The 14,100-nt window shown below is 37.4% G+C and overlaps 1 protein-coding gene across 6 annotated transcripts in view; it reads left to right on the top strand.

Annotated features, from left to right (window-relative positions):
* Positions 1–14,100, top strand: part of PRKAG2 (protein kinase AMP-activated non-catalytic subunit gamma 2) — a 215,860-nt gene that overhangs the window by 185,340 nt on the left and 16,420 nt on the right. For all 6 annotated transcript variants that reach the window (XM_085316450.1, XM_085316451.1, XM_085316452.1 and 3 more), the window contains 3 exons: positions 10,482–10,563; positions 11,846–11,904; positions 13,652–13,697. In XM_085316450.1, coding sequence (XP_085172576.1) covers positions 10,482–10,563; positions 11,846–11,904; positions 13,652–13,697 — 187 coding nt within the window. The remainder of the gene's footprint in view (positions 1–10,481; positions 10,564–11,845; positions 11,905–13,651; positions 13,698–14,100) is intronic.

A 14,100-nucleotide genomic window follows, 5' to 3' on the forward strand; every position in this document is an offset into this window, starting at 1 on the left:
AAAGTAATATGGCAGCATTGCGTGTGTCCTAGTCAATTTATAGTCACTTATGCTGGAGATTCACTCATCCTTCTTGAGGACCATTACCTGAAGAGGCAGGAACTTTTGATGTAAGCAAGAACAGATACTTAATTAGTTGAGCAATATGTCTGTTTATACTTARTACTAGAATTATATTAAAATTTAGATAAGGCTCTGGATAAGAATYCGCCCATGTGCCGAAAGGCTTCCTGTTGCTAACTGATCTGGTAGTCAGAAGGGCATCACTGGACGTAACAGTTTATATAACATGAGACACTGGTGACCCTTTCCTCCTTTATCCAGAAAAGGATCTTAAATACTTGGAATCATTTTAGTGGTCACTTTTTTCTTCCTTTTCTTCCCAAGGGTTCTTTATTGGGTGTTGGATTTTGTAGTGAAAATACATCTGATCTGTGGTTAGAGATGGAAGAGAGAGCTCAGAAGTTCACAGGCATCAATTCCACAGAGTTTAAATATTCACAGTATCAATTTTCCATGCCTCTTCCACCTCTTGACTGTTTTGATAATCTTTCAGCTGCATCTGTTCTTGCACTCAACCGTTTGCATGGACTCAGTGATTATCCAAGCAATCTAAACTATCAGCGAAGAACATCTGTTACATTTAGACATAATGAATGCTTCACCCCGTTCTTTTGCTACATTCCTTTTCAGAGACTTCTCTCTCTGTCTCTTAGGAGCTTTATTCTGTGGGAGGTTAATCCTGTTGACTTTCTTTAACCATCTTGGAGGGAAAGGGTTCTACAGCTTTTCCTTTCTTCTGCCCAAAAGAGAGAATGACTGTTAATTCTGGACTAAAGAATCCAGATCCTTTGACCTGAAAAGTCAAATTTGGGGTGGAAATGTTAATTGACAGCCTCTCAGTTCTTTAAAAAGACTTAGCTTSCTTTTTTCATTCTAGAGGATATTTATTCTTTCACTATGAGGTAATCTTTTGGGAGTTGGTATCTGTAGCTTGCTGTTCGCATGACCCACAATTAGTTGAGTCCTGAGCTGTCAGTAATCACCTGGGGCAACGGCTTGATCTTGGTCACTGTTGCAGTTGGAAAGACAAGTCTTCCTCTTTGCTGCTTGAACCAATTAATCTTAGGGCCCCTGGAGCAGATCACCCATTCCTTTTGGATTCCCCAGGTCTGTTGATGAATAGTCATCAGATGATAAAGTCATGCTAGATTGATACTAACTTTCTTTACTGTAGCTGTGTTGAGATAACACTATTCATACCACGAAGCTGGAAATTCATCTCCAGTTGCTGAGCCAATGTGGGATAATGCTTGGTGAAGCAGAGTACAACTGAGTGAAATTTGTTAGTCATCACCATAAAGGAAAACAGGTTACTCTGATAATAAACCTTTCACCAATACCCCACCCAAATCCACGCCTTGTTTGGGATCTCTAATGAGGGTCTTGGATTATAAGTGGAGAAGAGCAAAGGTGGGGTGAGGGGGATGCTTTGGCTGTATTCATGGGAGCATAATCTCAGCTTGCTTCTTCAGGTATTTTTAAGTGGAGGAGGGGAGTGGTAGAGAGGCGGTCTGTAGTTATTCATTCCTACTCTGATACATGGCATAAGTGAACTATATTTTGAACTTAAATTATTGGTAAACAACTCTTCTTCCAAACTGCATACTTTTGTGCTTTATACCATAAAATTTCATCCCAATTTCATCATTCTCTAATTTATGAAGTCATAACTTTTCTTGTAAAATAATAATGTTCTTGCAGCATTGGCACTGTCTTCCAGCTCTGCTGCAACAGTTTCACAAAACTAGTAAACTATATATTATTTAAGAAAACTTTAAGCCAGTTGATCTGAACACTGATCCTTGGGTACACTGCTAGCAGATCTTCTAAATACTTCTCTGTCAGTATTTTCCTGTGCTGTTCTTTACCTTTTGCCTTGTATTAAAGTTCTAGCTATGGTATCTTCAGTACATTGATCTTCTTCATTCTGATTGTAAAGCTGATGCACCTATGAATGTCTGAAATTTAAAAATTGAAGAGGTTTTTTGTTGCTTTTTGAAAACAAAGGGATGGAGGAGAAAGACATCATAAGGGCAGTCAAACAAAAACTTAGTGTTCGTGTTACAATTTTTAGTATATAAGCAACTTATTTTTCAGTGCTTTGGGACCGCATATTCATTCCTGTTTGGATAATGTAGTGCATAGTCTTATGGAGCGTTCAGTGTCTATGAACCCTTTTTAAGTAAGTGGGTTCTGCATGGGTTTGGGTTTGGTGTCATTCCTGAATCTGTTTCACTCGTACTCAAATTAGTGTTTCTCCTAATTTTTAAAGTGCCTTAACATCTTGATACAGTTCTTCAGATACTTTATTTCTAACTKAATTCAAGTTTTAATAGTTCAAGATTCAAAACGAAGTGTGTGGTGAGGGCTTATTTTTTGCGTCCCTTAGTGTAAGCTAGTAGCAGTTGATGGAAGAAGAGAAAAATTGGAGCTCCACTGTGTTTTAATGCAGTCCTTTGAAAGACTCTTTGGATTTGGATTTGTCTGCAGTATCCTGCCTCCCTCTACTGGTCAGAAATCACAACAAACATCAAGCCCGTTTCTATCTTCAAAATTATTTGAGATATTATGGAAGATCTTCTAAAAATATTGTTAACTATAAGAAGGCTGAAAATGTTCTTTTATGTAACAGGATCTGAGTCATACTACTAAAGCAGTATCAATTCTTGAAAGCAAATATTTAGTCCCAGTTTCTTGGAGGAATTTAATGTGAAGATTTGTAAGGAATTTTATTTTAACCCTGAACAGGAGAGGAGATCGTAAGGTGACATTACACTGCAAACAGAAAGCAGGTCTTAAGTAGCAGCAGTGGTAGCTGGAATGGGTCAACAGTCTCCTCAGTATTGCTTATTTGTCAGTCAGAACATCCTATGGCCTCTTGATTCCAGCAGCTACCAAACACCTCACTTCSTAGTGCTAGCACACCAGTCTAGTTTTATATGTTGAGAAAACACCTGTGCATCTGGCACCTGTGTTATGCTATTGTGAAGGCAGTGGTATATCTCTTGCTCTTCAATTATGCATCAGTAATAGGCCTGATAAATACTGAACTCTTGTGCAGTGCTGTGGTTCTCTCCCCTGCCATGAATACTCCTTATATGTGAAAAGCACCGGGTTTTGCTTTTCCCGGAGAAGGTGCTATCTTTGTTTAATACACACTAAGGAAACTTTAAAAGTGTGACCTGAGCATGAGGGATTGGAGTCAAGAGACAATTAGATGTTACGAGCTGTCCTGTAAAGTTTGGCAATTTGGTTCTATGGATGGTGGGGAAACTAGGCAAGTTGCAACAGCGTATTGCAGCTCACAAAGAATAAACTGTCTGTTTCATCTCTTGCTCATCTCCCAAGATGGGAATAGTAGGAGAACAAACACTTTGCAGATCCTTTGAGTGGGTTAGGAGGGTTCTCCCTTGAAGGGCCRCTCTGCAGTCAATGAAACAATGTTCACTTACTGCTCTTCATTCTGAATATTTGGTATATGGGACTGGATCATCTTTATTAGACGCTAGGAAAACTCCGAGCTGGATGCAGATTTATTTGTTACCTTCTTGTATTTTGAGCATACTATCTAATTACTCTACAAGTATTAATGCGATTAATTTGGCAGTGTTCTGGGGAAATGGAGTGACACCCAGATTTGCCTTTGCTTTCTCTTTGCTGTAAATTTCGTTATATATACCTGTTACGAGTTGAAACCAAGAATCTGACCTTTTCCTGTCTTTTGAAACTGATTAATACTTTGAAAGGAAAATAGGAATTTGAATAATTCCTATATTAGCTGGATTCACGTGCCAACAACATGTAGAACTTTGTTCCTGCTTCATCAGTCAAATTGTTTATCTTTAGTAGCACTAACGTCTTTCCCTGATGTAACTTCATGTTATTTTCCTTGTTACTGGATGAGCTGCTGACTTGTAATGCTTTCTTTACTACAGAGCAATGCATTTATCCCCCATTCCAAATTCCATTTATTTTTTTTTTAAACAGCTGACTTAACCTAGGTTATAGCAGTTTCTGAAATTTGGCACTATAAGCTTATTTAAGACCAGATTTTTTTTTTTTGGGGGGGGGGGTCTGACCTTCAAACACATTTGTTATTTAATTTATTTTGTTCGTTGCTCAGTCCATGTAAAGGTGAGAAGGATTAAATAGTCTGTTTTGTAGTCCAGAGCAATCTGTAAAAGGGACTTCCCTGCTGTGTATCAAGCAGCAATCTGTAGTTACAAGGATGGTAGAAAGCAAATGCAGTTGCTGGATATTGTGAAGTTTTTAGAAGCCCCTGTGGTGTGAAAAGCTCTCCCAGGCCTTCTATTCTGACTACATAATATTCTTACCTATTAAAAGTGAATCTGTGCTTTAATACTAACACATACATGGCTTTTGCTCAAGGTGATCTGGAAGCTATTTTTAAAGTATTTGTTCAGTACTTTAGAAACTAATAAAAATCACGTTTATATAGAAACTGTCATCAAAACAAGCTTTCAGAATCCTGAAGATTCTCTCCCTGAATATGTTGAAGAACTCTTGGACAGTTAAATGACGTGAAGGTTAGCTAATTTAGACTTTCTGTTCAATTAAATGATCTAGTTGGTAATGGACCAGATGTTACCATCACTGAAAATGGCATCTGCCGGTAGCTATTAGACATTAGTAAGAGCTAAAATACTTATTTTTCTGCCAGATAACTAGAAAAATATTTGGTATAATTGTCTAGAAACTTTTTTATGGGTGTTTAACGAGCTGGAAGTGAATGTAGTTTCTGCAGAGCGTGCAGTGGATTCCATGTTAGAAAAGTGGAAGAGGATTTGTATTCCTCCTCCCTGTGCTGAATCTGTTCAGTAATTGGATTTATTATTCTTGTTCCCTCCAGGTCATTCTTGACTGGGGTGTTGCCTCCCTCCAAGGTAATGAGATAGACCAGGTTTCCAGGAAGAATACGCCAGAATCTTTTCCTTCCAGGAACACACAGCAGACTATGAGTCTGCCATTGCAACAGAGTTCTCACAGCTTTATGAAAGAATTGACTGTCTGTTCCTTAATTGGCTTTGAGCTTTTTCCCCTTAAAAGTTGCTAAATATGAACTAATATACTGTCTGCGTTTCTGAGGAGTGTTCACACCCCTTTGCTTGCCCATCCCACAGAATCGTAAAAGAATAATATAATTTGKCTTCTACTGGCATGTGGGCTAGACAGTTTGAGCAGGCCACATACAAGCTGCCTTTATTTAGATCAGGCCAGAATCAGCAGTATAATATTGGAAGACTTCCCTCTGGCCTTCAAGCTGCTCCTGTTTGTCTGGTGTACAATAAACATGAGAGCTGCAGGAATTAAGCTCCTAAAACCAATAGGAAGCATTCATTCTTGGATCTTTGGGGAAGATACTGTGAGGTCCTTTATACCAATTAGTCAGAAATTTCTGTTTTTACACAGTGAGTAGGTAAAGTTTGTACTGGGATGAGAGTAACGTGTTTCCTCACCTTTTTTTTTTTTTTCTTTTTTGTTTGCTTGGCAAAATCTCAGTCTGAAAGAACTTCTCTACCCTTTCCAATGCAGTTGATCCCAGTGGCTCTGGCTGTGAGGCTTATCTCAGCATCAGCAGAGTCCCTCATTGAGATGGGGGAATAGCAGAGTTAGCTGTAAGCTTGGAGCAGCAGCTACATAGAAAAGCTGTTTATGAAATCAGCACATCTGTGGCATTAAAGGAAGAAGGAGACTCCTTGAGTGTCAGCTTCAGTGCGAGCATGTCAACATAGACTGTCAGAATGAATAAAGCCTCAGTTTGGTGTCTTCACTTGGACTGGGTCCCTTTGGTGGTGGTGGGGGGGACATAAAGGGTCTGCTCTCTGGGGAGAAATGCAGAATGCATACTGTAACGTAGACTTAAGATGGTGCTTATCTCTCTCTTCTGGGGTTTTGCTTGGGTCTGATGAAGGGTATGACTCCATCAGCTCCTGAATTTTATGAAGTGCTCTATACCCCGTAGTATATCTATCTGGAGTGTTCACTTTCCATGCCCAGTGAATGGAAAGTAAAAATGAATTTTAATCTGGTTTCATCTAAGCTTTCCAAAATTCAGCGTGAGCTAGAGGAACTTCTCGTGTAGTTGCGAGTTGAGATTTTTAAGATGTGAAAACAAACATAGCCTTTAGGTTAATAGCGGGTCTAATTCCTCTTTACTTTAGTTGAGGATGTGACAGAAGTATAGTAGGAAATTCTTCTTTTCAAAATCTACTTCATCTTAACCTTAGGTGTAAGTCTTTATTGCCAAGTCCTTAAGTAGCCTCTTTATTAGAAGGTATRATCATACCAAGGAAGGAATACTTCCACTAAATCCATAGACTAAAGAGAAAAATAACTGGCGAATAAATTTGAATACAGCAGTCCTTGCACTTATGTAATTGGTTAGTCTTGTGTGTAGATTTTAGTCTTTACAGACAGGGCAATTTATAAAAATACTGGATGATATACATGTGCTATAAAACAATTTTTTAGTTCTTAAACTAGCTCCTCTACAGAACTTCATTTAACTTAAAAAGATGTATGGCTTGGACAACTGCAGCTTTATTTGAAAAAAATTGAAATTGTAAGCTACTGTTTAATATCCTTCCCAATATTTTATTGGCTACTTCCTTTTTTTAAAAAAATACACCACAGTTTATGAGAATGTTTAACTCTTCTAACCATAAGTATCACTGCTGGATTACAAGTAGTCACATAGTCTCAACTGATCATAGATGTTTAGAGTGTAGACATCTTGCAGTCARTGGGAAGAGACTGACATTTGTGGGACAAAATTTATCTCACTCGAGGACTAGTGAGTCATTCTGCAGAAATGAATAATGATTCATTCATTCACTCAATGAATGATAATTCCCCGTTGGCTATAAAGAGAAGATGAGGTGAACCTGGTTGGCATATACATCAGAGCAAGCTCTAAATTTAGGCAGACAAATGCTATCCTTAATGGCTCAGTATGTTTGTTAGGCCCACTATACAGTTAATAGGAAAGAAAGTGCTGTGTGTAAAGAATGTTTGTACATGGTGTTAACAGCAGCAATCTACGGGACCTGGCTAAGGAACAGTGGTTTCGTGAAGGTCGGGCCAGTCCAACCCTGAACTAAGATCAGAGAAAGAGCTACAGCAGGCGATTGGCCTCACACAAGAGCAACGCTGTTGATGGGGCTGAGGATGAGCAATACATGTTGGATGTCAAAAGATGGGACATGGTAGAAGTTTTTAAAGACTACAGGCTATATTTATATAATCTGAAAGAAAGGTCCTTGTGGCCATATTCTACCTGAGCATCACTGAAGCATCTCAGCGCACTGGAGAGGAAGCCCAGTGCCTTGGCTGGCCACCAAGCAGTGCTTYGGGCAGCTGAAATTGGTAAACCATAGAAACTAAAGGGAAGCATGAGTGAATGTGTGTATATTTGTGCTTGCAAGGAATTTTAGCAGATAATAATGAAACAGTTTGCGTTGTAACAATCTGGCTTAAATAAGAGACAGCAAGTATTAACGTTAAGCACTTCTGGCATTGTTGTTGTACTTAAAAGGTCATTATGTAACACTTCTTGCATAGCTGAATGAGAGCACCAGGAGTGTCACCTAATATGAGATCAAGGAAGATGATGTAGGAGGATAGGTTCAAGTATTCTCTTACTAAATATTAGGGATCTGTTACTTTAAATGTTTTTATCTTAGTTCCCAAGCTGGACCTGTTGGCTTTTGCAGCAGTTTTAACTCTGAGTTAGCTCAGTAGCCAAGTCTGTCCAGCTGCCCTCAGTTTTTCCAAAAGCTATCGTTTTTGAAGCCAGGCAAGATGATACCTAATAAAAGATTCTTGGAGATAAACCACTTATGAAGAAATCTGAAATAACCAGGACAAGATCTGATCCCTTGAGATTTTTTTTTTCCCTCCATCAGGATTTTCCACGAGCTCAGTTTCTTGCCTAATACATCTTTGGAGTTCTGTCTTGAAGCAGCATTGCTGTATCTAAAATCATCCCTCAGTTTTGCCATCTTGACCATCTGTACCTTGTGTTAGATGGTGCTCTTTTTGCTGCTACTGTATCTGAGAAAGAGAAGGAGGACTGTGATTTTGGGGGTTGCCTGAAATCTTGTRCTTGACATTCCAGGTCTTTCATGGACATAATTCTTTTCCAAGTTATCAATTACGGAGTTGCACTGTGTGATTTACTATTTGGAAAATTCCTGCCACTGGCCTCTGATTTTAATATATTAGCTGTTACCTTAATGTACTGACCCAGCTTCAGCAGCTTGTTCTTGTGAAAGGCTTGGGACTTAAGTTGACAGCAGCTGTTAACCTTTGCTTACAAAGTGTGACAGAAAGTGGTAACTTTCCAGTGGAAAGTTAGCAAGGCTGAAAGCTCCCTATTTCAGGTAGTTTGAGTGTACATTCCTTTTTTTTTTTTTTTTTTAATGAAGAGCAGTTAGAACCTATTTACCATGGCCTAAGGTGGAGTTAATCTGTGTGAACTCACTTCTCTCTCTTATTGACTCTCTAGATAACTCATTGCTGCTGGTTTTTGCTACATTAATGGCAAATGTGATACTGTTATATTTGAATACTTTATTTTGATGTCTACCTCGAGAGTTTCTTTGCTGTTTCAGTCTTCTTTTTGAAATAGTAAGCTCCTGTGCTGGATTTGGTAATGTTTACATTTTACCTAACTTCATTCTGAGCAGTTGTTAATGAAGTGACTTAATATCTCTGGGACCCTTCTCATTTAATCATTTTCTAGAGAAATATTCTGTCACATGTATATTGCATTCTTATTGGTGGGTTCTGAATATTTTTTTTTCCCAGCCTGATTTCTTTAGTTTCACTGCAGTTTAGGGAAGGTGATTGTTATGCAGATCTTTACTCCTATTCAGTGATGATGTTGCAGAAGCATCAGTAAAGGCAGAAGACGACTTTTGAGAGCTGTTCCTTGCTGAGGTCAGAAGAGTAGATTTCCATCTAATGGTTAGAGAGAGAGAGAAAAGAATCTGACCAAGACTTGGATCGCTTACAGAAGCCAAGTCTTAAAGATTCARGTTCGCGTACGGAGTGATAACGCTGGCTCTTCGAAATGTTCAAGGTGAATTATTGCATGCCGAAGTGTAGGCAGAGGTGATGTGTTCTGATGTAGGCTAGAGGTCTTACAAACTTTGAGAAATGTAAACTGATTAATAATATTAAGCAAAGTTTAAATGGAGATTCTGTCAAGTGTCTCATGACACTGGATTTAATGTGGGTGGCTTTGCAAACTTTTTCTAAGGTAATTGCAAAGAACAGCAGCAGACTTATTGTTCGGCTACCCTTGATGATATATACTACCCTTTGGATACTGATCCCACTGATAGTGATGTTCTTTATTCYGAAGTCCTTTGTGGAGAGTAGCCCTTTGACACAGATTTTTAAAAAGCAGATATTTAAAAATATTCTATATTTGTGATCTATTCGGATTACTGAACTGAGTCAAGTGATCACAATTGCTACTTCTACGTTACCTGGACCTGGAATGTTTCCATGAGTATACACACATCAGCTGTGTTCTCGTTCTAAATCAGAACAAGACCTAGATAAGAACAATCACTTCTTAATGTGATTTTCACATGGAGGCAATTTAGGCTTGTGGGCAGGAGAGAAGCCATGCTCAAGCATGTATCATCGAGATCAGGGCTTTGAGGACCACAACAGCCTGGATTTGCTTCATGCTTCACGGAACCGATGCTCACAGGCAACTTTCTGGAGAATGACAATATAACCTTAACTTCTGGTTGAGAAGTAGAAGAAGGTTAATTTGAAGACTAAGAAATTTGGTTACAGATCTTCTGTGGCAAAATTGGTTAGCCCTTTTGTTTCAATCATACTAAAATGAATAACTTTATACTGATTAATTTGTCCAAGTCGGGAGTTTAAAAGCTGCTGAGATAGGAAAAGAAATGAGACTTTTATTATTTCTGTTTTTTCTCTTGCAACTGTTGCTAGAGTGAATGTTAATCAACTGAATTGTGCAATCTCAGAGTTTCAAGCCATATGCTTAAATTGGACACTTCTGACTTACATTCCTTGCAGTYTGTTTGTTTGGGTTTATGTCATGAGTTAAAGGGAGGGGGATAATCTTATGTTTAATATCAAACAGGAAAAAGTCTGAGGTTAGGGAGCATCAGGTTATTCATTCATCAGAAGTTTTCACTTTAGAATATTCACATAGCAAAATAAAAACAGAATCAGTTTTGGGTTTGCTAAGCATTTTATCCATTTTATGCAAGTTATAAGAGTTTTTTGTTTCTTTTTGTTTTTTGAATACTAGCTACCTGATAATGCTATTTTTTCCTAATAACTCTGGAAACTTTTCYGTGTGCTAGGTTAAAAGTAAGGATTTGTTTCGTTGTCCGTTCTTTTTGCAGGTAAAGAAAGCCTTTTTTGCCTTAGTGGCAAATGGTGTTAGAGCAGCTCCACTATGGGAGAGTAAAAAACAGAGTTTTGTAGGTAAGTAGATCTAACGTTTTTCAAGATTATTTGAATTTTCAGGCTGCTTTACTGTTACAGAAGGTGATCAGGGATAGCCAAGGTCTAGCATCCCAGAGATGTAGTGGTGAAAAGTTTCTTTTACTCCTTACTCATAAAATGCTAGAGCTAATGTTGAGCACTACAGATATTATCTCCCCAGAGTGTGTGGGGGGGAACATTAGCTGTATATTGCTTATTTTAAGTCGTGCAACTCTCTCTAACATTACCATAATAATAATGTTCTAAAATGAGAGCTATGTTGCAGCTGAAAAACAGGGTCATAGTGACAGTTATAAATACTATTATGAATACTTTGTGTAGCCTGGAATGTGGATTTAAGGTTCTTGGAAATGAATGGTAGATACTTTATAAAATATTTCTGATAATATTTTAAATCTATGGGTGGGGGCAGTAACTTTGTACAGTACATCTCAGGTACTGTGTAGGTACTGTGTACCTTAACTTATTTAATTTCAGTTTCTGTCTGTAACTGAATTCTAGTCAATTAAAGCTGACCTCTGAATTAATTTTTCCCTTCCCCATTTCTTAGCTTCTTCAGTTTAGATGTAAGAGTAGTAATCAGTGGAGCAATTACATCTTCTCAATTTTAGAACTTGAAAACTCAAAAAAGATTAATATTTTCAGGTAACTAAACTAATTATCAATATTATGCTCAATAGCTTGGTGTTGGTTAAAATGTATATACTATGGATGTACTGTTTCTGAAAAGGAAGGTTGTATTTCAGTACACACACTGGGGATTACAGTGGACTGAGTGAGGAAGCAATTGACTCAAGTTCTTTAACAGGTGATAATCAAGAAAATGGATCATACTATTTATTTTCTTCTTGTGTTAGATTCTGCCTGCTTGGCAAGTGCTTATTGGGAACGTGTTATGTTCAAAAAGAAAATTAAATGCAAGGTTAAACCTTAAATGCATTTCCAAATCTCTTTTCTTTTCCATTCCTTTGGGGGTGGATGCAGTCTGGATTCAAGGTTTTGTTTGGGTCAGTTTGAAAAAGAGAAGGAGAAGCACCTAGATTGTAGTTTTGAATATTAATTCAGACTCATATGATTTTATTCTAAAATACTATATAAATGTGAAAATGAACATATATGGCTTTAGAATGATTTATTTATTTGTATTGAACTAATAACTGTATGTTACATAGATGTAATGTTTATTAAATTATGTATGGTGAATGTAAATAGAGAAAATGTCTGGAAGTAATTCTGTTTTTTTATATATCACTTGTTACAGGGATGTTAACAATTACAGATTTCATTAACATACTGCATAGATACTATAAGTCTCCCATGGTAAGTGCAATGTTAAGCTATACCTTATTAGTTGGCATATAGTACAGAAACTGAAATTTTGAACKGTTGTTTGAAGGATTAATTAGTACTTAGGTCTCTTGAAGCTTAGATATGTCCCAGATATACTGTTTTTTCTTTATTTTTTTGTTGATTTTTTTTTGTTTGTTTGATGGCATAATGATAGCCTTGTTTTTGGTACTAGACTCTACTTAGCATTACAATTAATACCTAATGTATTTGGGATGAAGGGCCTACCTAAAATATTTACTAAAAATTAAGTATAATATAAAAAGTATGCAGGAAAATACTTGGTTATCGATTGTTGTTTATTTGTTTCTGTCCAGGTTGTTTGAAAATACCTGGTTTCTTCATGTGTCATAAGAATCAGAACCCTTTATAAAAGGGGAACTTTAACAAAAAACTGCTTTTTAGTTTTAAAATTGCGTGAAAAAGTTCATCTTAGTTAAAAGATGATATGTTAATTATGTAGTGGTTTACATGTTTACATATAAAGTCATCTTTGCTCCTAACTATAGCAGAAATTGGGGGTTATTCTGAAAAGAGTAGGCAGGGTTAAATAGAATGTTAATTTACAGAGGTTCAGATGAATTAAAAGGTTACTCTGTTGGAGATGCTATAGCATCAACAGTTAAACTAGTTAAAGACGTGCGAATATTTTAGTTGCATGGCTGAGTTGCACAATCAGTTTGAGATCTCTTGACTTCARTTAACTGTAATTTAAAATTCCCATTGGCAGTTTGTTGATGAAATGCTCTTGCTTGCTTATATCACTTCCTTGTCCTTTTCAAATCACAATTCCCCCCCACCCCCAACAACAACAGACTCGTTTGATCATTTGAATAGACTAAACTGCCCTCCCTTGTCTTATCTGCAAGTACCTTAAAAAAACTTTTTAAGGGTGATGTGATGTTATAGCTGAGCTGGGCTAAGGGTTAGCTGCTGTCAAAARGTGCAGATTTTCCACATCCTTTGTCCAGTAGCATTTGTTTGTCTTTTCTGTGAGTCAGTTAGGGGAGCTGAACTGTCAGAAAGTAGCCTTATTTTTTGGCCTGTTTGCTTCCTTTAACCAGCTCAACACAGGTTAGCATCACTGCTGGCACAGGAGAAACACTGAGAGCCTGCCTGGCTTAGATGCAGTATCCAAAAACATTTGAAGAATTTAACCTCAGTAAAAGGTTAAACTTAAGAAGAAAAAAATATGTTTATATAATAGCAGTTCTTCTTGAAGGCTGATGGAACTGAGTTTTAAACCAAGTGCTTTTGCTTGTGTGTAATCCAGCAACAGTAAAATTCATCTCTTTTAGCATTAACAAGTCAAGTGTTCAGGGTAAGTTCTTCACCAGTTTGTGGTAGGAATCATTGGACAGCTTACTCTGGCATGTTTATTTTAAGAGGGATAAAGTACCTGAGGGGATGCCTTTGAGTCTAGAAAAGATTTAGACTGCAAACCTAACTTCTAGATGCATAAAGATAGGTGAAAATCTTTCCTGTCCCTTGAGATGTCCGGTCCRGTATGCTACACTACATGGAGCAGGATTGCCCCTTGCCTCTTGATATTGCCAGGAAATGTTCTTTTTGACTGGGCAATTAGTTACCTGGAATTCTTACTCTATATCTTGCCTGCAATAAAATGTAAGGAAATTATTCAGATCTAAATGATGCTGTTAATAATTTGGAGTTTGAAATCAATACTTTGAGTTACAAACTTTCCATATATCTGTTGCAGGTTCAGATCTATGAACTGGAGGAGCACAAAATAGAAACCTGGAGGGGTAAGAATACTTATTACTTGATTGCTAATTGAAAATTTCCCAATCTTTTTTGGTATAGTAGATTTTTGTTTAATCACAGACTTATTAGCTCATCGCTCTCTACATACTTTTTAATGAAAATAAGAATAGTAAGAGTTTGTCTGCTTGCTCCTGCTGTTAATTTTTCCACTAGAAACAAAGTGTGAACTAGGGTGATATGTACTATATACTGTTTCACCACTCTTGCATKGTAAGTGCCATCTCACTTTTTGTTTTTTTCCTCCCCTTTAAGAAAGCTGATTCTGAGTGACAACTGAAATTTAATTGTCTTGTTGTTCAGAAGAACTATAAGAACTGGGTTAGACCAATGGTCTGTCTGGCCCAATATCCTTTCTGAGACATTACAGCTGGTGTTCGGGGAGAG

This window comes from Rhea americana, unplaced genomic scaffold (genome assembly GCF_003343005.1).
Source record: "Rhea americana isolate MKP2758 unplaced genomic scaffold, rheAme1 scaffold_47, whole genome shotgun sequence".
Lineage (NCBI taxonomy): Eukaryota > Metazoa > Chordata > Aves > Rheiformes > Rheidae > Rhea > Rhea americana.